The 26,769-nt window shown below is 55.5% G+C and overlaps 1 protein-coding gene and 1 long non-coding RNA gene across 3 annotated transcripts in view; one reads left to right on the top strand and one right to left on the bottom strand.

Annotated features, from left to right (window-relative positions):
- Nucleotides 1-346: 346 nt before the first annotated feature.
- Nucleotides 347-26,769, bottom strand: part of CELF5 (CUGBP Elav-like family member 5) — a 49,412-nt gene continuing 22,989 nt past the window's right edge. The window contains exons 3-12 of one of the 2 annotated variants that reach the window (XM_073803471.1): nucleotides 17,627-17,675; nucleotides 15,659-15,787; nucleotides 14,100-14,179; nucleotides 12,302-12,448; nucleotides 11,404-11,545; nucleotides 11,173-11,319; nucleotides 9,615-9,677; nucleotides 8,882-8,965; nucleotides 6,126-6,269; nucleotides 347-3,747 (exon numbers count right to left, since the gene is read on the bottom strand). In XM_073803471.1, the coding sequence (XP_073659572.1) occupies nucleotides 3,620-3,747; nucleotides 6,126-6,269; nucleotides 8,882-8,965; nucleotides 9,615-9,677; nucleotides 11,173-11,319; nucleotides 11,404-11,545; nucleotides 12,302-12,448; nucleotides 14,100-14,179; nucleotides 15,659-15,787; nucleotides 17,627-17,675 (1,113 nt within the window). In that variant the 3' untranslated portion in view covers nucleotides 347-3,619. Of the gene's footprint in view, nucleotides 3,748-6,125; nucleotides 6,270-8,881; nucleotides 8,966-9,614; nucleotides 9,678-11,172; nucleotides 11,320-11,403; nucleotides 11,546-12,301; nucleotides 12,449-14,099; nucleotides 14,180-15,658; nucleotides 15,788-17,623; nucleotides 17,676-26,769 lie in introns of both variants that reach the window. The other variant, XM_033854737.2, reaches the window with a different exon arrangement.
- LOC141278408 (uncharacterized) lies at nucleotides 16,552-24,637 on the top strand. Its single transcript, XR_012331154.1, has 3 exons — nucleotides 16,552-20,799; nucleotides 20,915-21,022; nucleotides 22,284-24,637. It is a non-coding gene; the product is annotated as an uncharacterized lncRNA (long non-coding RNA).

The raw sequence follows: 26,769 nt of genomic DNA, 5'->3' as shown, positions 1-26,769 counted from the left end.
AGTGAGTGTCCTTGAGGGCAGAGCCCAGAACCATCTGGTCACTGCTGCGTCCCTGGTGGCCAGCACAGGGTCAGGCACTCAGTAGCCGTTCAATAAACGTTTGTTGAATGAATGAATGAATGTGTGAATCAACAAACACAGGCACCGGCTCTTCTTGAAAAAGAACACTCCATTTCTTCAATGTCTGGATGAATCCGTCCGAATCCTGGCCATGGGAATGTCAGACCCTTTTCCTCCCGCACCCCTTCACTCTAAATCCGATTTATCTCTAGCCCAGGCACCCGATCCAGCCAGATGTACTTCGTCTTTTTCGACAAGAGAGGGCAAATGAGGGAGGACCCAGTCCTTTAGCAAGTAAAATTTTTATTAAATAAACTTTCAGTTTCTCCAGACCAAAGAGAGGCGTTTTGGACATGAAGATGAAGTCTGCAGCTTCTCACCTGAAACACGCCACAGTGACAGGGACCTCGAGATTCAAACCAAGTCAACCCAAAGTTCCCTCCAAGTCTTTTTCTCCTCTTTCTTTCTCTCTCTGTGTGCGTGTGTGTGTGGCGCGGTTAGTCTCCAAAAGTCGGTTTGCAAGTTGAAACTTCATGAAATTACTTGTAGCAGAAATAAAGTACATCGTACAAATCACGTAGGTCTTTGATGTGGAGTATAAAAATGGTATTTACAGCCGGTAAACATGGACCAGAGGACACACGCCACTGCACGCCAGCACGCAATCCTAAGCAGGCCTGGCGGGGGCTGGGCGGGACAGACACGGCCGAGGCCCCGCCACCCCTGAGCACACGCGCACGCACACGCAGACGCACAGGACACAGGCGCACTAGACAGGGTCTCGGAACAATTATCAAACTCTGGAATATCGAAACAGGTTGGTCAGAAGATATTTTTTCTTTTTCTTTTTTTTTTCTTTTTTCTTTTTTTTTGCTATTTCTTTTTTCTTTTCTTTTTTTTCTGGGTCGGTCAACACATTTTGGTAGAAACAAAAGGGAATGCTTTGTTTTTCTTTTCAAAAAAATTTTTTTTCTTGAGTTTATGAAGTTCACTGGTGCCTCGTCTGGCGCGAGGCCCCACCGGATGTCCAAAAAACAAAAACAAAAAAAACCCGAACTTGACTCTGTGCTTCAAGGGGGGTTTTCACGGTTTGGGTAGCTATACAGAGGCACCCCACAGGATTTCCCTCCCCACCCCAACTAGGAAACAAAAATCCACTGTCGTTTGATTTTTTTCCCCCCATTTCTTTTCTTCTTTGTACCTGCTCAGAAAGATTAAAAAAACAAAAAAAACTTTGTAGAGGTATCTCCGGTGAAGGGATGCTGAGCCCGTGCAAGCTGGGCTTGTCCAGTGCACGTGGCGATCTTGGTCATGAGATTGTGAATTCCAGGCTGGTGATCCAAAGGCAGGGAGGGTGGCCGCCTACCCTTGGGAAGGGGCTCCAGGGGTGGGGGGCTCCCCCGACCCTGTCTGTCCCCGACGGAAAGCTAAGGGCTATTGGTCACATGAGTAAGGCTATGACTGGGGAGGGGAGAGGGTGGGAGAGGCCAAGGGGTCTGTTTTGTGCCTACAACTGGGGAAGGCAGGGCCCTGGAACGAAGGGGATGGGGGTTCCAGAAGCTGCAGCTAGGACCAGGGACACTGAAGCCGGCTGAGCCCACAGGCTCGCGAGAATCGTCGATGGCGGGGGGAGGGGGGTGTCAAAAGTCCTGGAGGTATATCGCGTTGGCTGATGATTCCCAGTGCTTGGCCGGCGCCCTGGTCTGACATGACAGCGGGAGGTGGGGGACACTGGGCTGCCCCGCCAGCCTCAGCCCTTCTGAGCGTCCCTGCTGAGTGACCGGCCCAGGGTCACCTTCTCTTGGATGGAAGGAAGTCGGAAAAGTTTGGTCCCTTGATCTATACTCAAAAAATATATATACTGTCTATAGCTCTATATATATATGCATATATATATATAGGAAAAGTTGCGATTTCATTTGGGGAAGCCACAAAGGTTGTGTGTGTGGGAGGAAGGTGGGAGCGAGGAAATCTCCCAGGAGGGGGCAGTGAACCCCTTGGCCCCCAACTCAGGAGTCCCCCGCAGACCATGAAGCCCCCTCCCCATTCCATGTGGCCTTGGGCAGCGTTTCACATTACGGGGAGGGGGTCAAGGGGGAAGGGGGGGGGCTGGTGTCCAAACTCAGTTGTAATTTACGTAAAAGTCCTGGATCGGTTGGAAGTGGGAAGGCCCCTCACCTGGCGGAGAAGGGAGGGGCGTTAGGGCGCGGCGCTGGGAGCAGGAGAGTCACGTCGGCCGACAACACCACCTCCCACCCACCCCCCTGCCCTGGCCAGGCTGGGGTCTGGGAACCAAGGGCCCCCACCTTTGCAGAAAGAGTCCATTTCGGGGTCTGGAGGCTGACACACCCGGCTTGGAAGGGACCGAGGGTCGCCAAGCCCGTGTCCTCATCCGGCCACTGGGGACAAACATTTCTTTCTGCCTCCTCTTCCCAGCTCCCTGCCCCTGAAGCTCCACGAAGCGGTTCCCCGCCCCCATTTCTGTTCATTCGTGGTGCTGGAAACAGTGTCTGGCGCACAGTAGGTGCTTAGTGAGGATTTGCTGTCAGCATGTTCAAAGCACGCCGATATCCTGTTGTTGGCTTCTGGTGGCGGATTTCTGCGAGCGCGCCCCCGACGACCCACGACCCGGTGACTGAACACCCTCGAATCTGTGGGTGCTGCCCCAGCAGGGTCTGGGAACGGCCCCTCACTGAGCACCTGCTTCGCACCAGACCCCAGAGGAGCCTCTGGGATGATGATGGTGACGGCGGTTAAGAGGAAAATATCAAAACGACTTCTCCAGAGCTTTCCAGGTGGCTGGTCCTGGGCTCAGCCGGGAAAACACCGAGTGCCCCGTGACTCCGCCCCGCGACCCCTGGAGGAGGCCACAGGCACGGGCCCATTTCACAGATGAGGCTTGCCACGGCTTGGGCTCACTTATAAGTTTCCCCATTGGCCCCTGAGGCTCACGGCTCATTCCCCAAAGAAGCGATGAGTTGACAGAGGTGTTCACTCTGATGGCACAAACACTCTTGGGGATTTGCTCATCTGTTCGAGGGGATTTCCGACACACACCCCCCGCCGCATGCTGTCGGGTGGGGCAAATATTCCACTCTCCCATCAACCCACTGGGTATGAGTTATGCCAAATGAAGAGCTCCCAGAGGGGCCCAGCTGAGAGAACAGATTCTTAGGACAGGACAGAAACACCTCCCCAGAGCCCGCCCCCATCCCAGACCAAGCCCCATCTCTCAGGTGAACTTTTTTTCATCCTTCAAAGCCTTCTCCAGGAAGGATTCCCTAACTACCCTCCCCAACCCCATCCTACTGCTCCGGTTCCAGCCCTGACCACGGGGGTGGGGGGTGGGGGGGGATTGGGGGTGTCTTCGTCCAGCTCTGTCCCCGTCAACCAAACCTGGGGGCTCCTTGTAGCCTCTTGCAGCATCCCCCCAGCCTCGGGAGGGTTTGGAGAATGAGGAGGGGGTGCGGACAAGACCGGGGTGGGGGCGGGAGCAGGGGCGGGGCCGCCTGGCGGCTCACCTGGGCCAAGCCCGCAGCCTCGGGGCGCTGTGGGCCGGTCAGTAGGGGTGTCCCGGATCTTTGGGCCGCTTCAGCTGCACTTTGAGCCTCTTCATGCCGATCTGAAAGCCGTTCATGGCCTGGATGGCGGTCTGCGCGCTGGCCGGGTTGTCAAAGCTCACGAAGCCTGCGGAGACCGGGGTGGACCCACGATGGAGGGCAACGCGGGCGTCCTCTGCTCGCTCCAGCGCTGCAGCCCTGGCTGCCCGGCTCGCGGGGTCCTGGGGGCGGGGGTGTACGCTCGCAGGGGCAGACGGCCCAGGGAGGTGGGAGGGCTTCGCAGAGCACACACAGCAGCCCTGGCCTGGTTCTGGCACGCGCTGGGCTTGCGTGCCTGCGGGACGGGGCGCTCACTCCTTACCTGGGCTCTGCTCTGCTGAGACTTCCCAACTGACGTGGGGGACAGGCTGGGTCTCTGGGGGCCCCGGGAGGGCCATGTTCTCCCTCCCCAGACCCCATGCCTGCCTCCTTCGAGGCTCTGGATGCCCACCCTGTGCCTCCTCTGAGATCTCTATCCATCTGGGGTCTTGTCTGCCCATGTGACTGTGTCTGTCTGTCTGTCCTTGTCTCTCTGTTTCTCTGTGTCTTTGTGTGTGTGTGTGTGTCTTTGTGTTTCTTCTCTCTGTTCCTCCCTTTCTGTCTCTTCTCTTTTGGTCTCTGTCTCTCTTTCCAGTCCCAGACCCCCCCTCACCCTGGGCCATCAGAAACACTCCAGCATCCCCCCACCCCCGCCTTAAGCTTCCACCAGCATGACACCCTCCACCTGGCCCTACTCCTGCCCCTCACATGTTGGTCCTCACAGACTTCCTGGGGGACTGTGCAGAGACCACAGGGGCTGGGGAGGTCCTCCAGGGGGAGAGGACTGCATGTGCGGGCATTTGGGGGCAGGATACCTGAGCTCCATGGGAGAGGCTGGGTGGGAGGTCATGCAGAGAGATGGTGGGGTCAGGGCTGAGGGGTCTGGCTGAGGCCCATGGGGAGCCATAGGGGAATCTGGAGCTGGGGTGGGTGGATGTCTTCACACCACCCACACCTCCCATTACATAGAGGAGGAAACTGAGGCTCAGAGAAGGCATGTGACCCCCTGACTGCTGAATGTGACAGAGTAGGTTTTCCTCCAGAAATTTCCTTCTTCTTCCTGGAAGCAGGATGTAGAGGAGAGAGCCTGGGCACTGGAGGGGGAGGGGGGTGGCCCTAACTTGCTGTGTGACCTCAAGCATGTCGCTTGACCATTCTGTGCCTCTCTTTCCTCCCCATGTAAATTGGGATAATTCTTCCCTTTTATGGTTGGATAACGAGTATATACAGGAGGTGCTTAATAAATAGTCAAAAGTCGACCCTTCCAAGAGGACAGGGTGGGTTCAGAGCCCAGATTTTGGAGTCAAACAGACTGGTTCTAACCTAGGTTCTGCCTCTTTGCTGCCGTGTGACTTTGGACAAGTTACATGCCTCTCTGAGCCTTAATGTCCTCTGTTTCTGGGGACAAGGAAGTTCTCCCCACAGCCCACAAGGCCCTGCATGACCTGCCCCGTCCCCTCCCTGCCCTCCCCCCTCCCTCTTCTCCCCCTCGCTCACTCTGCTCCAGCCACACGGGCCTCCTCGCTGTTGCTCCAACATGCCAGGCACTGTCCTGCCCCAGGGCCTTTGCACATGCGGTTCCCTCTGCCTAGAACACTCTTCTCCAAGACACCCCATGGCTGGCTCCTCATCATTCAGGTCTCAGTTGAAGTGTTGCCTCCTCCTTATCAGTCTGTATTTTCTCACCAGTTTTATTTTTGTCTATACCATTTATAACTCCCTGGCCTATATCCTATATTTGTTAATTTCCATCTCCTCCCCCTGGACCTGTGCTTTCCAATTTGGTCGGCAGCCACTGGCCATGGGTGGTTATTTCAACTGAAATTCATTAAAATTAAGTAAAATAAAAAATTCAGTCCTGTGGTCACACTGGTCACATTTCAAGCACTCAGCAGCCACATGGGGTGGTCGGCTCAGACAGCAGAGATGTAGAGCATTTCTATCATCGGAGAAAGTTCTGCAGGCAGAGTGGCAAGACTGTGAGCTTTCAGAGGGCAGTGATTTTTGTTGGCTTCTTGCACTGCTGTGTGCCAGGCACAATGCTGAGCGGTGGCACACAGTAGGTGTACCATATGTCTATTTGTTGATGAATAAATGAACAAGGGAGTCTTAGAAATGCTGCATGGTGAGTCCTTGGCACACAGTAGGTGCTTAATAAGTGTTTACTTTGATTATAAATGTGATTCTTTTTTTTTCTTTTCTTTTTTGGCCACACCGCTCGGCTGATGGGATCTTAATTCCCCTACCAGGGATTGAATCCGGCCCTTGGCAGTGAGAGTATGGAGTCCTAACCACTGGACCTCCGGGGATTCTTTTGGACCAGACCTGTCTCATGGCTGACCACACCCTCCCAACCCCCATTCCAGGGCGAGGGGCGCGTGGGACGGGGCTGGCAAGCAGGAGGGGGCACCCGCAGCAGGGACTCACCAAAACATTTGCTCTGGTTGGTGGCCCGATCCATAAACACCTTGGAGGAGATGATATTGCCGAAGGGCAGGAACATCTGCGTCAGCTCCGTGTCTCCAAACTCCTGGGGGAGGTGGTAGATAAACAGGTTACAGCCTTCGGGACCTGTAGGTGGGGGAGAGAAAGACATAAAGCCCCCAAGGAGAGGAGGCGGACCCCCGGGGGAGGGGCACGGGTCCGGAGCCCACATCTGACATCTCCAGCTGTTGGGAGAGGGGTGCCCCGTGACACTCAGAAAGAAGAGGCGTGGAAGTGGCAGGAAGGGGAGGCCGGGAGCCCTAATCCCTTGTCTATAAAATCCCACACTCAGACACTCCAAACCTCTAATGATCCTCAGGCCCCAGAGAACTTATAAAATTCGTATGATTCCTACCCTCCACAACTGAGATAAATTCTTCCATCCCAGACCCCAGATAATCCAAAAATCCCATACAACCCCAACCCCGGAAAATCCCTAAGCCTAAACTCCTGGTCATTTATAGAAATCAGATCAACTGGGCGTAGGGTATACGGACACTCTGTACTGTCTTTGCAATAACTCCATAATTCTAAAACTGGTTTTAAAATGAAATATGCCTTTTTGAAAGTCTGATGATCACAGAATAAAATCAGACTAGTAATTGCCTGGTCCTAAACCCCAAATATCCAGATATTTTTCAAAACCTTGGACAACCCTCCAAACCTTGGATAATTTTCAAAACCTTGGATAATTTCAAAAATGATGCAAAGATAAAATCAAGTAAAATAGAGATTATTCTCTAGTCCCGAACCCCAGATATCCTGAAACCGCCGGTAATTTTTAAATGATATGCTATATCAACCAGAAATAATTTTTTAAAGCACAGCTAACCCTCAGAATCATCCCCTCCCCCAGTAATCCCCAGTCATGGCTCATATAAGAACCATAAATAATAATAGCATTTGAAAACCTTGATTATCCAAAGTCATCAACAGTCCTCAAACCTGCCTCTAATCCAAAACCTACAGACAACCTTCTCCCAGGTCCCCCCACAAAAAGGTAGCCCTCAAACCACCGAGAATCCCCCCACCCTCACAATGAATATTCCCCACCCCAGAAAATACAAAATCCAAGATTACACATTCACATCCACATCCACCCTTATCTTCCTGATGGGGACCACAGTTCTGCTAACATGCTTCTTGTTGCTGTCGTTGTTGTTGTTTGTTTTTGTTTGTTTGGCCGTGCCCCGAGACTTGTGGGATCTTAGTTCCTCGACCAAGGATTGAACCTAGCGCCAGGCGGTGAAAGCACCGAATCCTAACCACTGGACCTCCAGGGAATTCCCTAACATGCTTGTTTTTAAAATGCAAGTGTGTTCCCATACAACTGATATGTTATGGAACAGTTTTGAGCAAACAAGAATTTCGTGTTTGTCTGTGTGCTGTCTCATCTCCAAGAAACACTAGGTGAATGCAGAAAACCACACGCAGCTGCACCGAACCTCATAAGAAAGCAAAATGTGCGCGCGCACGCATGCACACACACACACACACACACACACACACACACATACAGCTTCAACATCAACTTTCTCAGTTCTCCAAGTATGTTATGAGCAGGGCCCATCCCCGTCTGGGGTTCCGACTCTCCGTCTGATTTCAGACAAGCCTTTCCATCACTTCAAGGTAACTCACATGCTGCAACCCCTCGGATGCCACTTCCCCCTGCAAACTTGCGGTCTTTTCCAAGATAAAGTACCAAATTTATTGTACTCTTCGGGTATCTCTAAACTATCTAACACGCATAAAACTGTGCTACTGTTTTCATTAGCATCTTATCTTTTTTCTTTTTTGGCACCTCACAGCCAACGTTTCTGAATGGTGTACCACGACCCCATTTCCCCCACGAGCCTTGTAGTTGGTATTGTGAGGTTCTGCAAACTCAGGTGACTTTCCAGAAAGCATACATCCTGTTACAGCAGCACGGACTGCATCGGGACCAGCTTTTCTCCACTGCACCCTGCCAGTGTTCCCCTTCCTGCAGGCCCAGGGCAAGGGAGAAATTGAACAGAGCCTCACAGAAATCAGTCTGCGGGCCAGGCCACCCGAAAGCTTCCCAGGTCGCGGAGCGATTTGGGGCTTTTCTGGTTGGTTGCCTCTCCCCAGCCCCCGCCCCCACCCCCACTAGATGGATGAAGGAGAGGAAGGGCCTCCCTGGCTGAGTGCCCACCATGTGTCAGGAACCGCCGCTGCTTACTCCACAGCAAGGGGAGTAAGGTGGTCGCCTGAGTGGCAGATGAGGAAACTGAGGCCCGGAGTAGTGAGGTGCCTTCCTTATGACGCTCACAAGTCAGAACTGGGTGGATTTGAATCCCGGTCCTCCGACTCCAGAATCTAACTCCTCGCCCCCTTGACTTTACTGAGGAAGCCTCATTTGCCCCGAGATACCTCACCATGCCACCCCCTAAATTCTCTCAAAAAAATTTCAGAGAATCATCCCGTTCTGGGTCACTGCTATCCCTACTGGGTCGGGACTAGCCCCATTCCCACTTTCCGGAGGAGGAGACTGAGGCTCAGAGAGGAAGAGTCAGTCGCCCCCCCAAACACCCATGGGTTACGCCGGGGCTTGAACCCAGGTCTGTCCGGACCCCAGGCCGAGCGGTTCCCCGAGGCCAGGCCGAGCCGGGGGTCCTGGAGGTGGAGGGGGGCGGTCAAAGGGCGGGGCTGGCGCCCAGGGGAGGTCGCGGCCCCCTCACCTTCTCGCTGCTGCTGCTGCAGGAGGGGCGGCGGCTGGGGGACGCTGTGCGCGATGGGCGTGATGGCCGCGGTGGGGTACATGGCTGCAGAGACCGGGAGCGAGACACAGGGCGGAGCGGGCGTGAGGCCGGTGGGCAGCCGGTGCGCGTGGGGGCGGGGCTAAGACGTGAGGGGCGGGGTCACAGCTGAGGGTGGGGCCAAGACCGGGTCTAGGGAAGGCGGAGGGGTGTGGTCACATGGGAGAGACGGTCTGAGGGCAAGGCCAAGGACCCGTCTAGGGAAGAAGGAGGGGGCGTGGTCATTCGAGGACGGGTCTGGGAGGGGCGTGGTCGCATTGGAGGGAGGGGCCAAGGCAACAGGGAAGAGCAGAGTGGGCGTGGCCTGGCTGAGGGCGGGGCCAAGGCAGCCTTTAGAAGACAAGCCAGAGATCCGAGCGAGGCCCTGGCAGAGGCGGGGTCAGTCTGGGCAGGACATGAGGGGCGGTACCAAAGGCAGGTTATGAGGGGCAGGGCCAAATGTTGAAGAAAGGCGGGGCGTTGGGGAGGCCAAGAACTGGGATTGGGCCCAAAGTAGTAGGCACAGGCAGAAGAGGGAAGGTAGGATGAGAGGACGGCTCTGAGGGCAGGGACCATATCTAGGTGTGGCTAGGGGCGTGGCGTGGCTAGCCCAGGTAGGACGCCGGGGGCCGAGGGGCAGGGTCACGCGCGGGGCGGGGCCGCGCTGCCTCCCTACCTGTGTACTGCTGTACTCCGGAGAAGGCGGGATGAAGGGTCTCGGCCACCGTCGGGCTCTGAGCTGCGGGGCAGACGGAGGGGCTGAGTGGGGCGGGGGCAGCAGAAGTCGTCCATCCACCCCGCAACACCCACTCCCAGCTTCACTTCTGCATAAACGTTTCACAGGTATGGAAACATTTTACAGGTGGGGAAACCAGCTGGCACAGGGCCGCTCAGGTAGGAAATGACAGAAGCCAAACTCGAATCCAGGTTTCTCAGACTCCAGAGAGGTTTAACAATCAACCCCAACTCTCTGTCCCCATCCTGACCCCCCTTGGTCCTCTCTTTTATTCTCTGGATTCTCCAGGACTCCAGGTCTCTGCTTTTGATCACCACCCATCCCCATCCCTTCCCTTTATCCCTCCCCACACCTTGATCATCAGACACCCTATGGATCCCCTACGTGGCTGTGACCTTCCGCCGGTCCCTAGGGGAGGACACAGGGGTAGGGGAGAGCTTGTCTAGGCAACCAGAGCTGGAGAGTCTGGGGAAAATTGAGCAAAAAAATCTTGAATGGAGAGAGGTTGCTAGAAGATGGGGTGGTGATGGGGGAGAGGTAAGACAGTAAAGAGGTCGCATGAACGAATTACTTTATAGTGACGGAACAGTTCTGTATGTAGATTGTGGTGGTGGTTACATGAAACTATACCTGTGATAAAATGACATAGAACCACGCACACACACACACACACACACACACACACACAAGTGCCTGTAAATAGTGAAGTCTGAGTAGGCTCTCCAACTCCCGTTGAGTTCATTGTACTGTACCAATGTCAGTTTCCTAGTTTTGACAACATACTGTGGTTACATAAGACGTTAGCATCCAGGGACGCTGGGTGAGGGGTACCAGGACCTCTCTATATTATTTTTGAAACTCCCCGTGAGCGCCAATCATTGCAAGGTAAGAATAAACAAATTCTCAGCGGTGGAAACGCAGATGACATACTTCACCTAAGCAAGGGGTGGGAAGATGTTTGCCTTGAAATTATGGTATAGGGTAGAGGAAAGTGAGACCTCTGCTTCAGGAGGGCAGAGCCCAGCCCAACAAATCAGTGCATGGCCAATATTGAATTAATGAATTAATGAGTGAATGAATGAATATGGGCACTGATATCTTCCCAAATGGTAACGATTACTAATGAAGATTGATGGTGCCATTCTTAGTACCAGGTGACGTGTTAGCATTTTACAGACTGATTGCCTCGTCAGTGCAATCTCATGAGATGACTGATGTTATCCGCCCCATTTCCCAGATGAGCAAACTGAGGCTCAGAGACTTAAAGAAACCTCCCAGGGCCACTGAACTGGAATTCGAACCCAGAAAGGTCTGGATGCAAAGTTTCTATGTTTAACCTCTTTCTCTGTGCCCACAGCTAGTATCTGTTCACCTGAGACTCCCTTTGTCCTGCCCCTTTGTTCCCTGGACACCAAGGCATAGGGACTCATGCTTGTCCCGGGGACACCCTCCCTGCCTCCTACCACTCTCCTCGGCCCCCGGGGACCACCCGAGTTACCTGGGTAGGGCACAAGGCCATTGGCATATACGGTTTCTAGGGCGGGGTGCCCGCCAGGGAAGGGCACAACACCTGCAAAGCCGTTGGTGATCGGAGCCACAAGGCCGGGCACGGCGGTGGTGCCGAGCAGCGGGGGCGAGTGCAGTCCTGGGGAGCGGAAGAGCGTCACGGGGAGCCTGATCCTGGCCCCGGCCCTGCCCACCCATCCATGGGTCCCTGGCGGACTCTCACCAGAGGCAGGGGCGATGGGTGTGGCGGGCAGCCCGTTAAGGCTGACGGCGCCGATCTGCTGGATGTGGCAGGGTGAGAAGGCCACGCCAGGGCTCAGGTAGCTGCCTGAGGTGGACAGGACCGTTGTCTGCTGCTGCATGAGCTGGGGGTGGAGAGGGAGTCAACGTGCACAGTCAAAGTGGCACCTGACCTGAGATCACGGCTCATGAGGTGGGGGGCGGGTCCTCCAGGAACTAGGGGGTCAGGCCGGGTGTCTTGGCTCAGGTCGGGGTCAGGGATCAGTTAGGAATTGGGGCTCAGCCTGGCATTAATTCTCAGTGTAGGATCAGGGCCTAGACTAGGTTCCAGGCTCATTTAGGAATGAGAGCTCAGCCAGGGATTAGGGCTCAGTCTAAGATCAGGACTCAGTCTGGGACCAGGGCTCAGCCAATGTTGAACTCACTCAGGGTTGGGTCTCAGCTTGGAGTCAGCCAGGAGGTTTAGCTAGAATTCAGGCTAATCTAGATTTGGGGAACAGCTAGGATCTGGGGGTCAACTAAAGGTTGGATCTTCATTTGATGTTCACGCTGGGTGAGGGTTCAGGCTGGATGTAGGGGTTGAGTCTGGTGTCCTGTCAGTCCAGAGCTGGGGCTCAGCTTGGGCTCGGAGCGTAGTCCATGGTTGGGGGCTCAGCTGGGGTTGGGGTCAGGAAGCGGCCTGGATTTGGGGACTCAGCCACAGCCAGGATAAGGCCCTGAGTCAGAAAGACTGGGCCAGAGAAACAGAAAGATGGGTAAAGAGGCAGAAGCCCTAGACCGAGAATAGATGGAGAAAGAGAGTGAGACAGACTGAGCCAGATCCCCAGAGAAGTCTCAGAAGCCCTGCTGGAGACCGAAGTGTGTCTGCTGGGGTCACTCACAGCCTGGGCGTAGGCACTGTAGGGGCTGAAGGGCAGGGTGAGGGATGGCGTCAGGATGCCCAGCTGGCCCACCATCTGCTGCATGCGCCGCAGTGTCCGCTCCTTGTCCGTGTCAGCAAACTTGACCACCAGGCTGGAGGAGGCACCCTGCAGGGGCAGCCGCAAGCAGGGAGGGAAAGAAGGGGGGACGTAGCCGGGACTCTGGGGTCCCTTACGAGGGGTGTAGGGGTGTGGATAGCAGCAGCTGTCAGCCCCACCCTCGAAGTCCCAGGTGCCACAGTGAGGACAGTCTGGAGATCAGCATCCCAGGTCTCGCACTTGACCCTGCAGCCCCCTCGTGCGCACAAGTGGGGCGTCCGGGCGCGGGGGGCTGCATCTGGGGCATAGTGAGGACCCTGACTGTCAAACACACTCTCAAAATGGGTGGAGAATCCAACTGCTGGAAGGGAACAATGGGGGCCCGCGTGGAGGACCCTATAGCTGTCACCCATACCTGAGAACAGGTAAGGCTCCAACCATCAGAGAGGTTGAATACCTCCTCTGATGGAGAACTCACTCTCTGTGCCACCCACCAGCTCCATCACTGGACAGCTCGGAGCATGAGAAAGCCTGACCTTCGGATGAGCTGACTCCTGCCCCTCTAAGGATTAAAACTGATGCCTGAGGACCCAGAGAGCAATACAAGGAAGGATCTGAGACTGCCCTGCTCTTCACACCCATTTCCCAGAACAACAGAGGGTGGGTCCCCAAGGCCTGTCTTCCCCGTGGCAGATTTGGACATTTATGTACAGTGATGGTGGCTCCCAGGGCCACTTTCCTGGGAGGCAGGACCACCCCCAACACCTGTGTGGTCCCCTCCAGGCTCTCACTGCTGCAGGCCCACAGGCTCCTGGCTCCAGACTCGTCCCCACTCTGGCCCCACAGGGACATTTCCAAATGACCTGGTCCCTTCCCTCTGGGGCCCCCCATCACCCTAGGAGGAACCCCACGCTTCTCAGCCTTGAACCGCAGGCCCCTCCAGCCCCATCTCTCCCTGCTCCTCTGGGGCTCACACACATCTGCACACACTTACACATGCATTCTGCCCACACACTCATCATTGACACTCACACACACACATGCATACACTCCCAAATACATGCACATATACTCACACACTCACGTGCACACAGTCACACATGTACACACGTGACTGCCTACATTCACATGCATGCTCACTCCACACACAGACATTTGCCTTCACACTCCTACAGATGTACACACGTGCACTAGCTCCCCCCACGTCACCCAGACACACACTCGCACATAAACACACATGTGCGCTCAGATACATACTTGCACATGTGTGCTCACACGAACACACCCACTTAACACACTTGTGCGTATGCAGTCACACGTGTACACATGTGCATATGCACCAGTGCACACGTGCACACGTATCCATACCCATTACACACACCTCGTGTGCACACTGACACCCACCTACTCACAACCACACGCTCACACACAGACATGCACACGTGCACACACCAACACACACACTGGCCTGCGCGTACTCGCGTACGGGCAGCCACGTGCTGGCAGGACATCCATACACACTCCACACTTACTTGCAGGCTCACACACACAATCACACACATACACCCACCCATACCACCATCAGAGATTGCGCCTCTTCTCCCCACCATGACCTCTCTGAAGAAGGGCCAGGGGCTACCAGATGGCTGGGATGGTAAGGCCGGGCCCCCTTGCTCCTTTCCCACCCCTACCCCCATCGCCCAGGGCAACTCCGACTCACCGGCATGGTCTGGCTGCCATGCAGGGCGTGGATGGCCGCCTGAGCCTCCGTATGGGAGGAGAACTTCACGAAGGCACAGCCTGCTCCGAGAGAAGGGGAACGGGTGAGAGGCCACAGGAGAGGGGCTGACAGCCCTGCACGGCCGGTCAGCGTGGACACAGGCAGCCCAAAAGTCGGACATCCGAGAGACAGCCAGCCATTTGTTCAGACAGACAGCTGGACAAGGAAGGATCAGACAGTAAGACAAGCACACAGCCAGCCAGCCAGATAGCGGTTTGTCCAAGACCTCATCAGAGGGTGTGAGGAGGTGCACAGGTGGAGAGGCAGGCCCTGCCCATTAGAACAAGTGAAGGGGATGGGCTTAGAGAACGCCCGCTAGCCACCAATGCCATGAGATCCAGGGTTGTAATCAGATACGCAGAATTAGAGTGACAAACCATCAGACACAGACACAGAGAGATGCAGTCCTGTGGGCACACTCAGGCAGAGGTACACTCAGACCCAGACAGATATGCCCATGTGGCCAGAGTTGGATAGATGGGGATGAAAAGTCACCAGGCAAGGGGAGAATCAGGTGGACAGACAACCAGAGACCACCAGACACAGGCAAATCCAGACAGACGGTCATAGGCTACAGTTGCAGACAGAGAGAGGGCTATGGAAGAGCCAGGCAGATTTGGGGTAAGGGGGGTGAAAATGTTCCGGGACTAGATAGTGGTGACAGTTGCACAGTTTTGTGAATTTTGTGAAGCACTTCACTGTACACTTTAAAAGGGTGAATTTTACAGTATGTGATCATATCTCAATTACAAGAAAAGAGTCAGGCAAATAAACAGTCAGGGACCATCAGATACATTCAGTCCCAGTAAGATAAAGTCGCCAGGGCAGAGACAGGCAAACTGAGACTCAGTCCCAGACAGATGAACCTCAACACGTAGAATCAGGTAGACGGAGACCACCAGGCACATGGATACCCAAACAGAAATAGCCATTTGGACACTCAGAAACAGTGTCAGAGACTAAGAGACACAGGCGGAGTGATACTCAACCCTAGGTACATGCAGTAACGTGAGTAGACCGGAAAACAAGTTTCTGGAGATCATTAAACAATCATTCCTGCATGGTACAACCATACAGGAACGGTGGAGCAAGTAGGATCAGGCACAGGACATAGGCAAATCCAGACGGCAACAGCCCCATGGACAGAGTCAGGTGGAGACAGGCAGCCCCAGACGGACACGAGCACACGAGTAGGACCGCGTAGGACTGGACAGTCTCTGCTCGCCCCGCCCCCCGGAGCCGGCCCCGCCCTCCCATGTGCCGCTTCCGCCACCTGAGCGAGCCCCACCCTCTTGTGTACCTAGCGGGGCCCCATTCCTCCAGCCCGCTCTCCTCGTGCTAGGCCCCGCCCACTGTGGGCCAGCCCCGCCCCACGATCCCGGCCCCGCCCCCTGGATCCCGCCGCGCTGTCCTGTGCCCGCTCCGCCCCGCCCCATCCCTCCAGCCCCGCCCTCCCACAGCCCCGCCCCCAGCAGCCAGCCCCGCGCACGGCCCATCACCTTTGCTGCTGCCGTCGGGCCCCCGGAGCACGGTGCACTCGTCTATGACCCCGAAGGGCTGGAACAGCCGCAGCACGTCCTCCTCTGACTGCTGCTTGTTCAGCATCCCCACAAACAGCTTCCGGTCCCCTGTGGGCGGAGACACCACCTCAGACGAGTCCTAGGCTCCGGGAATTTTCACCGTCCCTCCAGCAGAGAGTGGAGGTAGCAGGGCGTGGAGCAGGGCGCCTGGACCCCCCCCGGGCCCTCTTCTGCGCGTGTGAGGGAGGACACAGCCACGCGTTTTCCCTGCCTAGGTCTCTCCACCTTTCCACGTGCCTGCGAGGTCCCACCTCATGCAGTGCCCCCTGCCTGGAATGCCTCTCTGTCCAACTGCTTCCACCCTCTGGGCAAAACGGCCTCTCCCTCCTATGCACTCAGAGTCCACACATAGTACCAGGGTTAGGAACTGCCTTGCCTGGCCCGGGTCCATGTCTGTCTGTCTGTCTGCCATCTAGATTTTCCAGGCAGGGGTGAGCGCTGAGGGCCCCTGCATCCTCACAGTGCCCAGCAGAGCTCCCTGTCCAACCTTGCCAGGGCTCAGGAGGGGCCAAGCAATCAACGTCTATTGAATGAATGAACAGTGTGTGGGCACGAGACCAGGTGCCTGGGGAGCCTGGGGTTGGCTTGGGGCCTGGCTGCAGGCCTGGCTGGGACCTGCCCAACTCTAAGGCCAGCGGCCAGTCTGGACCAGCCTCTCCCATGTGAGGTACCAGAACTCTGTCCCCCTCTCCCCCCGGGGGAATTGCACTGCTCCCCTGTCATCAGGAACGCGGCAGCTTCCTCTTCCAGGAAGGGTGAGCTTGGTTACTATGGAAACCCATTCTCTGGCAGCTGTCACTCATAGGGGTGGGAGGGAGGGAGAGACATATGAGGGAGAGAGAGGGACAGCGAGAGACTGAGAGACAGAGACAGGCAAAGAGAGACAGTAAGAGGCAAAGAGAGATACACAGAGAAGCACAAAGAGAACCAGAGAGATAGGAGGAGAGAAAAAGATTAGGAGAGAGAAACAGAGATGGAGGGAGAGGGAGAGAAGGAGAGAGAGAATAAGAGACAGAGAGACAGAGATGAAAACACGCAGATCCCCCCCCTCTAGTCCCTGACCCACAGTGGAAGCCAGGCTGGAGAGTGTGAAAACAGGCTCCCATTCCCGATGGGCTTTACCAGGATCCTACACATACAAAGAGGTCCTAACAGCCCTACCCGCTACAGCACCTCCAAGGCTGGCTGCTCTCCCTCAGCCCCCCATCCACCTGAGATGGGGAGGGGGGTCAAAAATATCCAAGAATGACTAGCCTTGGATCCCACTGGGGACAGCCAAGCATCTCCCCATGGGCACACAGCCACCCAGAGGTCCAGCCTAATGCAGACACGGGGCCCAGCCTGCACACCCACGCGCCCAGCCGGGAACAGTCAAGCACACACACTTGAACATATACACCCACGCAAAGCCCAGGCACGCAGATGTGCACACAGTCAGGCAGGCACCCCCACTGCACCTGCCAGAAACACACATGCACTTGGGCACACACTCGCATACATCTGCGCACAGCCGTGCCCAGGAAGCCATGCTCATACACACACACCTGCACTTGCTCAGACATGCAAACATGCACACACACGCAGAGCCCAGAAACCAATCCATAGTCCTTCAGGGACCCCATCCCCTCTGCGTCTGAAGATCCCCGTTATTGCACCCTGAGATGAGTGGGGTATTTCAAGTTCTAGGGGAAAGCAGCAGGACCTGGCCACACCTCCCACTGCTGGGCCTGTGGCCCTGTGGTTAGGAGGAGGGGACACGGCCTCCCTACTCTCCCACCCCACCCAAGCCTGGGCCTCTGCCTCTCCCACCACCTTTGTGCAAGGATTTCCCTCCTCCCATTCCTCTGCCAACCCGCAGCCTGGTGGCCACGGAGAGATGACAACTACCTCCTCGGCTTTCGCTGTCCGCAGGCTTCACCTGGATTGGCCGTGCCATCTGTGGAGAGAGGGGGGAGGGAGGTCAAGGTGGGCAGTGGGGGTAGCATGGGTGGGAGCTTCACCTGAGCTCTGCTGGGCACTCCTGTCCACCTCCCCAGCCTCAGCATCCCACCAACCTCTGGCAGCAACCAGCACCTCAGTCACACCAAGTGACACATGGTCCCACCTACAGGGCTTTGCTCTTGCTGCCTGGAAAACTCCCACTTTGCCTTCAAAGCCCAGTAACAATAACCCTTCATCCAGGGAGTCTTCTTGCCTCCCCAAGTGTGATAGATTGTTTGCAAAGATGGCCCAACTCCTGCAGTCCCTGTATGTGACGTGATTTTGTGGTTCCTCTCATCAAGAACTGGAGTCTATTTCTCCACCTTTTGCTTTTGGACTTGGCCATGCGACTTGCTCTGACCAAGAGAATGTGGTGGAAGTGAAGTTGTGAGAGTTCCAAGCCTTGCCCTCAAGAGAAGTTGCCTTTTTGGAACCATGGAGGTTGCCAGGTGGACAAATCCAGGCGAGTTACTGGAAGACGGGAGATCTCATGCACGGAGATGCCCTGCTGACACACAACGCATGGGAGTCCTGGCTCAGCTAGCCTCAGTCGAGCCCCAGTTGACTGCAACTGCATGAATGACTCAGGACAAACCAGTAGAACTGCCCAGCTAAGCCCAGCCTGAGCTTGTTAACCAACAGAATCATGAACAAATAAAATGGTTGGCGCAGTTTATTACTCAGCAGTAGCTGACTGATACACCAAGGCAGCTACTTTTAGCCAGCTCCCTGAGCCTCGAATGGGGGGAACTGTCATACTTCAGTGGACTGGCCTGCAATCTGGACTTATTGTTCTGGACTCTGTCCCCCACTCCCAGCACTGAAAATGGAAGAAACCAGTGAACTGTTCAGTGGAAGAAATCCTTCTCTAATCCCCACTCCTGCAACTTACCCAGCCAGGGGTATCAGCTAATGCGAATATTTCAGAACAGATTTGAGGGATGTGGGGTTGGGTGGCATTTGCTTCTCTGTTGATTCTAGGACAGAATCTTCCTCCCAACCCGGTGCCTCTGGTGAACTCCTACTCATCCTTCAAAACCCAGCTCAAAAGTCCCCATGCAGGCAATCCTTCCACCTTTTTGGATCCCTTCCTCCCTCTGCCTCAGGGCAGGAAGTGTCTATGTGTTGCACTGTTTCCCTCCAGACTGAGACCATAACATCACAACCCCGCCCCTCAGGGCAGGGTACAGGAGAGAATCAGAGGAGTTTGCTGAACTGAACTGACGAGAAGGAAGTGGCCAACACCCACCAGCATAGAAAGGCATCTGGTCCCTCTGCACCAGGCCTGGGGTTGGAAAGAGTGCTGGTCCCAGCCCCCCTCCCAGGTCAGACAATCTCGGAGTAGATCCCCACAGCCATTCAGAGGTGCTTGATAAACATGTTTTTAAATCACAGTGCAGCTGCCCAGCAAGCTTTCAGAAAGATGCACAATTTTTACACTGTTTTACAGATGTCAAAATCAAGGCCTGGAGAGGTTATTTTTCTGCTTCCCTTCCCCTCGGTGAGCCCCTCCTGCTCTGATACCCTCCCTCTTTCTGAGTGTGTGTCTGGGGCACATATGGGCCTCCTCAATGTGAACACAGCCTTGGGAGCCCCAGACCAGAGAGGCTTCTGTTTTCCCCACTTGGCCCCCACTTCCCCCAGCCCAATCTTCCTGCCACCCAGCCACACCCTCAGAGGAACCCTGACCACCTGGGAAAGGCCAAACCACATCCCCCTTCCCCCACCATACACACACACACACACACACACAGACACACACACACACCCTGGGCCCTCTTCACCTGGGTGCCACACCCCTCTAGCTGGAGGCGGGAGGGGAGATTATTTCAACCCATGGGACCAGTTTCTGGGTTGAGGGCAGACTGAGGTGGTGAAGGGAGGTGGGGGGGATGGGGCACCTGGGCTCCAGCCTCCCGTTCCCCCACCCCTCTCACCCGCCTCCGCTGGCCCTCACCTCCCCCCCCCACCCCCAGCACCTTGGACAGATGAGGATGGGGTTGCCATGGCAACGCTGATTCACCACACGGAAGCTGGCAATTGTTGTTGCCATGGAAACCGCCTCTTAGGGGCGAGCCCAGCTCCTGCCTTGCACAAAAGAGATATTTAAATATAATCTTCTGGAGATGGATGAGCCGAGGGAGGGAGCGAGAGAGGGGGACCACAGGGAGGGAACCTGCCCCCATCACGGCATCCTCCATCCCCACCCCATTCTCGCGGCCTGGCTACCTGCTTCCCACCTCCCCCACCCGCTGCAGAGCCTGGGACCTTCCGCCTCCGACTGGGAGGCCTCTTCCCCCTCCTGGGTCAGGTCGGCGGGGGGGTGGGGGGGTGGTCCTGGTCTGGCTCTGAGAAGCCAGGTGGGCAGCCCCTTCCTCTCTAGTCGCCCACTCGAAAGCCAAGGCTGCGAGGCCCGGCCATCCACACCCCGCGGACCCGCGCCTCGCCTTACCCACCGGCCTGCAGACGCGCGCCAGGCTGGCATCCATGTGCCGCCTTCCGCCCGGCTGGCCCTGGGCGCACGGGCGCGCACACGCCGCACGCACACTCGGGCTCCGGGCTCCGCGCCTCGTTCTCCGCGCCCAACGCCCAGGCGATCCGCCCGCCAGAGGCCGGGCCCTGCGCGCGCTGCCCGCCCAAGCCGGGAGGAGGCGTGCCAGGGGAGAGCTGGGTCTCCCCCCCACCCCAACCCGCCCATCTGGCTCTGCCCACCTCCTTCCGGCTCCCTCTCTCCATCTGTCCCACTGAGGTCTTTGCCGAGTGCCCTTCCTCCCTCCTCCACCTTCTCTGGCTCCCCATCACCGCACCCTTTCCCTGCCCCCTCCCTTCCTCTTTACACTTATTCAACAACATTCACCTGTGCCTCATGCTGAGTAATTCTGCGGCCTCAGGGAGCACCCCACTAGTCTGGCAGAGGGGGAAACAGAGGCATATGCAGACATTTCCAGACTCATGGGGTCAGGGTTGGGGCAGAGGGAAGGATCAAGTGCTGGGAGAGCCTAGAGCCGAGAACAATGAAGAGCCAAAGGCTATCATCCTGGGGGTGCACTGAAGATGGAAAATCTGCAGTGGGTTTTGAAGTATGAATAGGAGTTGGTGGTGGGGCGGGGGGAGCATGTTGGAGCCATACCTACGTCCACTGATTCATTTAATCTCCAAACAACTTTATGAGATGGGAACATGCCCCTTTTACAGATGGCAAATCAGAAAGAGAGAGGAGAAAATCAGAAGCAGGGGTCAGACCTACTGCCAGTTTCCTCGGGGGCCTCTGAAGACACAGCCATTCCTCCAGCCAAGGATCAGGTGGGATAGGGCTCTGGGTGGGCATACATTAAGTGGTTGGAATCCAGTTCTTGCTCTGCCACCTAGCTTTTGCTGAGTGACTTCAATCAAGCCATACACCACTGGGAAAACAGGGTCCCGTATGTCTGACCTGTGTGTATTACAGATGGGGAAACTGAGGCCACTGTGGGGAGGAACTGTAGGAAGATTCTTCGGTAGACAGGCTGGGGCCCAAAATATTCTCCTGGGTGGTTTCTGGATGGTGCGGAAGGGAAGGAAGCAAAGTGGACCCCTATCTGGGCCGCCCGGGCTACCATTCCAGCCTCTTCCTCTCCCACCCGAGCCCCAGCCCAACCTCCAGACCAAGCCCCTCTCCTGGTCTAGATTCTGCCTTGGTTCCCTATTGCCCTTGGGGTAGAGTGACAGATCCTCATCCTGGCATTCGAAGCACCTTTACTGCTCAGTCCCAGCCATTCCGGGCCCCTCCTCCTCCCACACCCCGAGGACACAGGGCTGGAATGCGCCCCTGTACACCCCATCCTCGCCCCACAAGCCCCTTGAATGCCACCCACCCCCGAAGCCTTCCCCTCCATCCCCATCTGCTTTGGTTGCTTTGCCCAGGCATTGCCTTGGTGGTGACACATCCCCCAACACACACACCGTCCCTCTTTGGGATGAACTCCTGAAGTCAGGGCTGGGGGGCTCTGGGAACTCCTCCCCAGAAAGACCCAGCATAGGGTCCACAAATGACAACTGAGATGAAACGAGACGAGACCTATGGTTTCCAGACTCCTGTCCTATGGGCAAGAGTGAGGCAGGCGTGCTGGGCACAGTGCCCTGCACGGGAAGTAACCCAAGAGCTCGTGCCAGGCATGTCTGCACTGTCCCCATTTCACGGGAGAAAACAGGCTCAGCAAGAGACATGACTGGCCAGAGTCCCACAGCTCGACTTGCCTGGGACCCTGCGTTCATTCACTCAGCATCTATTTGCCAAGTGTGTGCTCAGCATCTGGCCTGTGTCACCTCAAAGGACCCTCAAAACACTCCGCAAACCCACTCTACAGACTAGGAGACTGAGGTCTGGGGAAGCCAAATCATGAGACATTCGGCACTTTGGGGCCCCCCGGCCCATTCTCAGGGTTGGCTTGACTCTGAGCCGAGTCATGGGATATGGGGCTGGATCGTGCAAAGGGACCACTTCAGAGACCCCTGTGTGCACAGAAGGGGCTTCAGGAGGGGCCTGTGGGGGGACTCATAGCTGGACAAACTCATCCTTTTCCAGGGTGCTCAGATGAGCAGCAGGGCGGCCGCCAGGTCTGGGGCATCCCTCACCCACCAAGGCCTTCACGAAGAAAGAGATGGCATTGCCTCACATGGCCCAGCCCCTCACCGTCCAAGAGGCAGGAGCTGGACCTGTTGCCTGTTGTCGATGGAGGTGAGGGTATGAGGAGGGGAGGGGGGATCCCTTCCATCCGCAGGAACCCCGTCCTGGGGTTTGACAGCCAGCAAAGAACTCCTGCGGGAATCAGAGACATCTGCCCAGCGTGGATTCCAGGGTCCTGCGGTCCATTCTGGGTTCTATTCTGGGCTTCTGTTATTCAATGTAGGATCCTATTCCAGAGTGCTGAGATTTGATTAAACTGCGTCCCCCACGGACGCTGCTGTCATACTCGAGGAGAGAACTGGAAGTGAGAGTGGGTGGGTCACTCGCTGCAGAAAGCAGCGTTATGGGGGGTGGGGGCCTGGGCTCTGCCAGGGCACAGAGAGATGCACCGGGCCGGCAAACGACGGGGACCACCCCCCTCCTGGGTCATCAAGAGACAGAAAAACAGAAGCATCCGCTTTATACGACTCCTCCAACACACACACACGCACACACACGGGGACAGGAGAGATGGTGGCTGTCCGTCTCTAGCGCCGCAACCCAGCCCCGGCCTCCCCGCCCCCCGACTCCCGAGCGGTGCGCGCGGGTGTGCGCGGAGACGTGAGCCCGCGGGGTGGGCTTTCTCTTGCGGCCGGCCGAGGCTCCATCCTCTGGCGGAGACGCCTGGGAGGGGGCTCGGACGCCTGTGCTCCGCTGCCGCTGACAGGCAAGGGGGTCTCCTGCGCAGTAGCCCCCACGCCTCCTCGTGCGATCGGCAAGCAAGCCTCCAGCGCTTGTTCTGAAAGGCTGATTCCATTTCTGCGGGTGTTCTCAGGCAGGGAGGCTCACCCCCCACATCAGCTTCTTTGCTCATCAGAATTAGAAGATACACGTACTCAGGGATCGGAACTCCTGGGTATGCACCTGACCCAAACGTGGCACGTGTCCACCAAAGACAAAACACCGGCAATGATCTCTATGCCTTAAGAGCAAAACTAGAAACAACCCAAATGTCCACCAGCAGGAGAGTGGACGAATAAATGGTGTGTCGCAGCCATGGAATACCACACAGCGATGACAAAGTGCAAAGCGCTGAGGCGTGATATTGAATCTCACGGGCGCGGTACCAGAAGAAAAGCAGGGGTTGGTTACCGTAAAAGTCAGGGCAGCAGCTCCTCCAACAGAAGAGAGGGGTTTGGGCTTGGGGACATGGGACGGGGTGGTGTCCAGGGTGCCAACTGTGTAGTGGTAACAGGGTGCTTGCTTTGTAATCAGTTGGGTTGCATGCACTTTTCTCTAAGTGTGCAGTATTTTTCAAATTTTAAGAAAAAAATTTTTAAGCCAGGCTCTACTCCCACAGAATGCTGCCCCAGTCAGGAGGTGGCCCCCAGGGGCCCCTCCGTCCCCAGGGTCCAGCCCCGAGCCACCTCCTTCTTCTTTATCAAACATCAGCCCACACCTCCAGGGAGGAAGGGGGCCAGCTTGCAGGAACTGAGCCAGAGAAGCCAGAGGCTCAAGGTCTGTGGAGCTGGGTGGCTGGAGCTGCAGTCCTCACTCTGCTGGGTGACGTCAAACAAGTCCCTTCCTCTCTCTCACCACAGTCTCCCCACCTTTCAAATGGGGTGAGCAGCAGCCCTGGTGCCCCCCTGACATGGCAGATGGACGAGGTGCCCCGGCAGTGCTGGGAAACAGTGATAACCCTGGGGAAACTGAGGCCCAAGAAGAGAAGGGCATTGCTTGAGACTCCTCACCCATCCCCAACTGTCAGCAGGTGTCAAAGAGAGACGGGGAACTCCCTAGCCTAGATGTATGGTGACGCTGCACCATGCTCCTGGTTCTAGAACATTGTAGCCTGCACAGTCTAACATGGTAGCTGACCCCCAGCCTAGAACATTCCAGGTCTGCACTGTCTAATATGGTGGCTGAGCCCTGGTCTGGAACATTCTGGGTCTGGGCTCTCCGAAACAGTAGTTGATCCCTGATCTAGAATATTCTAGATTTGCACTGTCCAGTACGGTAGCCCTTAGCCACATGTAGACATTGGAAGTTTAAATTTACATCTATTAAAATTAAATAACATTAAAACTTCAGTTCCTGTGTCACTCTTGCCCCTTTTCAAGGGCTCCATAGCCACACGGAGCTAGTGGCCACCCTATTGGACAGCGCAGAGAGAGCACTTCCACCTTCAAGTTCTGTTGGACAGCAATGGTCTATAATGGGGATTGGCAAACTACAGCGCTATTCGGGCCCCCAATCTGTTGTTGTCAATAAAGTTTTACTGGCACACAGCCATGCCCATTTGTTCACTTGTCATCTGTTACTGTTTTACACTTTGAGTAGATGTGACAGAGGCTGTATGGCCGGCAAAGCCATACATTTCTGCTTTACAGAAAAAGCTGGCTGACCCTTGGCCTGGAACATTTTAGAACTATGCCATCCACTAGAGCAGCCAACAGCCACACGTGGCTACTGAGCACTTGAAATGTGGCTTGTGTGACCGAGAAACGGAACTGTGTTTAATTGTGTTCAGTTAAAATTAATATAGGACTTCCCTGGTGGCGCAGTGGTTAAGAATCTGCCTGCCAATGCAGGGGACACGGGTTCCATCCCTGCTCCGGGAAGATCCCACATGCCGCGCAGCAACTAAGCCCATGTGCCAGAACTACGGAGCCTGCGCTCTAGAGCCCGCGAGCCACAACTACTGAAGCCCACACACCTAGAGCCCGAGCTCCGCAACAAGAGAAGCCACCGCAATGAGAAGCCCGCGCACTGCAACGAAGAGTAGCCCCCGCTCGCCGCAGCTAGAGAAAGCTGGCATGCAGCAAGGAAGACCCAACGCAGCTAAAAATAAATAAATAAATTTATTTTTTTTAAAAAATTAATATAAAGGTAAATCTAAGTCTAAAACCTGTTACTAGCCGACTTCATTCTTGGAAAACCTTTAAGTATGTTTAGGACAATTTGGGCAAGTGAATCTATTTTTTCAACTGTCAATTTTATAAAATGCAAACCCAGATCGAGCATCTCTGATAACCACTGAGTGTCCCACTTGAGATGGACCAGAAGTGTGCAATCCACACACCGGATTTTGGAACACTTAGGATGAAAAAAAGGAATGTGAACTATCTCGTTAATAAGTTTTACGTGGGCTCTACTGACTGCCTCTTGATAGGATTTTGGAGATAGTGGGTTAAAATAAAAGATAGCATTAAAATTCATTTCAACTGTTTCTTTTTACTCATTAAATGATGCTCCTAGAAAAATCTAAATGCTATACATGGCTTGCATTCTATTTCTATTAGCACCGTTCTAGAACATTAACCGTCTCCTCATTCTCCTAAACAGGGTTTCTCAGCCTCAGCACTGTTGATCTGGGGCTGGGGAATTCTCCATCGTGGCGGGCCGTCCTGTGCACTGTAGGGTTTGGAGCAGCATCCCTGGCCTCTACCCACAAGACGCCAGCAGCATCTCCTGGTCATGACAACCACAAATGTCCCCAGACATTGCCCAGTGTCCCTGGGGGCAGTAAACTCGTCCGTCAGGCTCTCACATGTCCTTGCCCTCAGCAGGCCAGGCATGTTCCTGCTTCCAAGTCTTGGTATACCCCGTGCTCACACCACCCCCATCTGCCACAATCCTCCCCACTGCTCAAGACTCAGCTCAAATGCATCCCCCTCCAAGAAGCCACCCTGTTTGCCCTCCGCGAGGCCATCAACGCAGGTCACCTGGTTCTCCCTTGAGATGCTGCCCACAGTGACCCTTATACCTGGCTCTTCATTTTGTGGTCACCCCTTGTAGTGAGTTGAATGGCTGTCCTCCCTAAAAATATGTCCAAGTCCTAACCCCTGGAATCTGTGAGTGGGAACTTATTGGAAAAGGCATCTTTAGAGATGTAATTAAGTGATAGATCTGGACACGAGGTCATCCTGGATTTAGGTGAGGCTTAAATCCAATGACTGGTGTCCTCATAAGAGAAAGGCAGAGGGGCTTCCCTGGTGGCACAGTGGTTAAGAATCCGCCTGCCAGTGCAGGGGACACAGGTTCAAGCCCTGGTCCGGGAAGATCCCACATGCCGCAGAACAACTAAGCCCGTGCGCCACAACTACTGAGCCTGCACTCTAGAGGCCGTGCTCCGCAACAAGAGAAGCCTCTGGACTGAGAAGCCCATGCACCGCAACAAAGCGTAGCCCTTGCTTGCCGCAACTAGAGAAAGCCCGCACGCAGCAACAAAGACCCAACACAGCCAAAAATAAATAAATTTATTTAAAAACAAAGAGAGAGAGAGAAAGGTACAGACTTCCGTGATGGCGCAGTGGTTAAGAATCTGCCTGCCAATGCAGGGGACACGGGTTCCATCCCTGGTCCGGGAAGATCCCACATGCCGAGGAGCAACTAAGCCCGTGTG

Source organism: Tursiops truncatus, chromosome 3 (assembly GCF_011762595.2).
Source record: "Tursiops truncatus isolate mTurTru1 chromosome 3, mTurTru1.mat.Y, whole genome shotgun sequence".
NCBI classification, from domain to species: Eukaryota; Metazoa; Chordata; class Mammalia; order Artiodactyla; family Delphinidae; genus Tursiops; species Tursiops truncatus.
The sequence above is the reverse complement of the archived record's forward strand: the minus strand, read 5'-3'. Positions and strand labels throughout refer to the sequence as shown.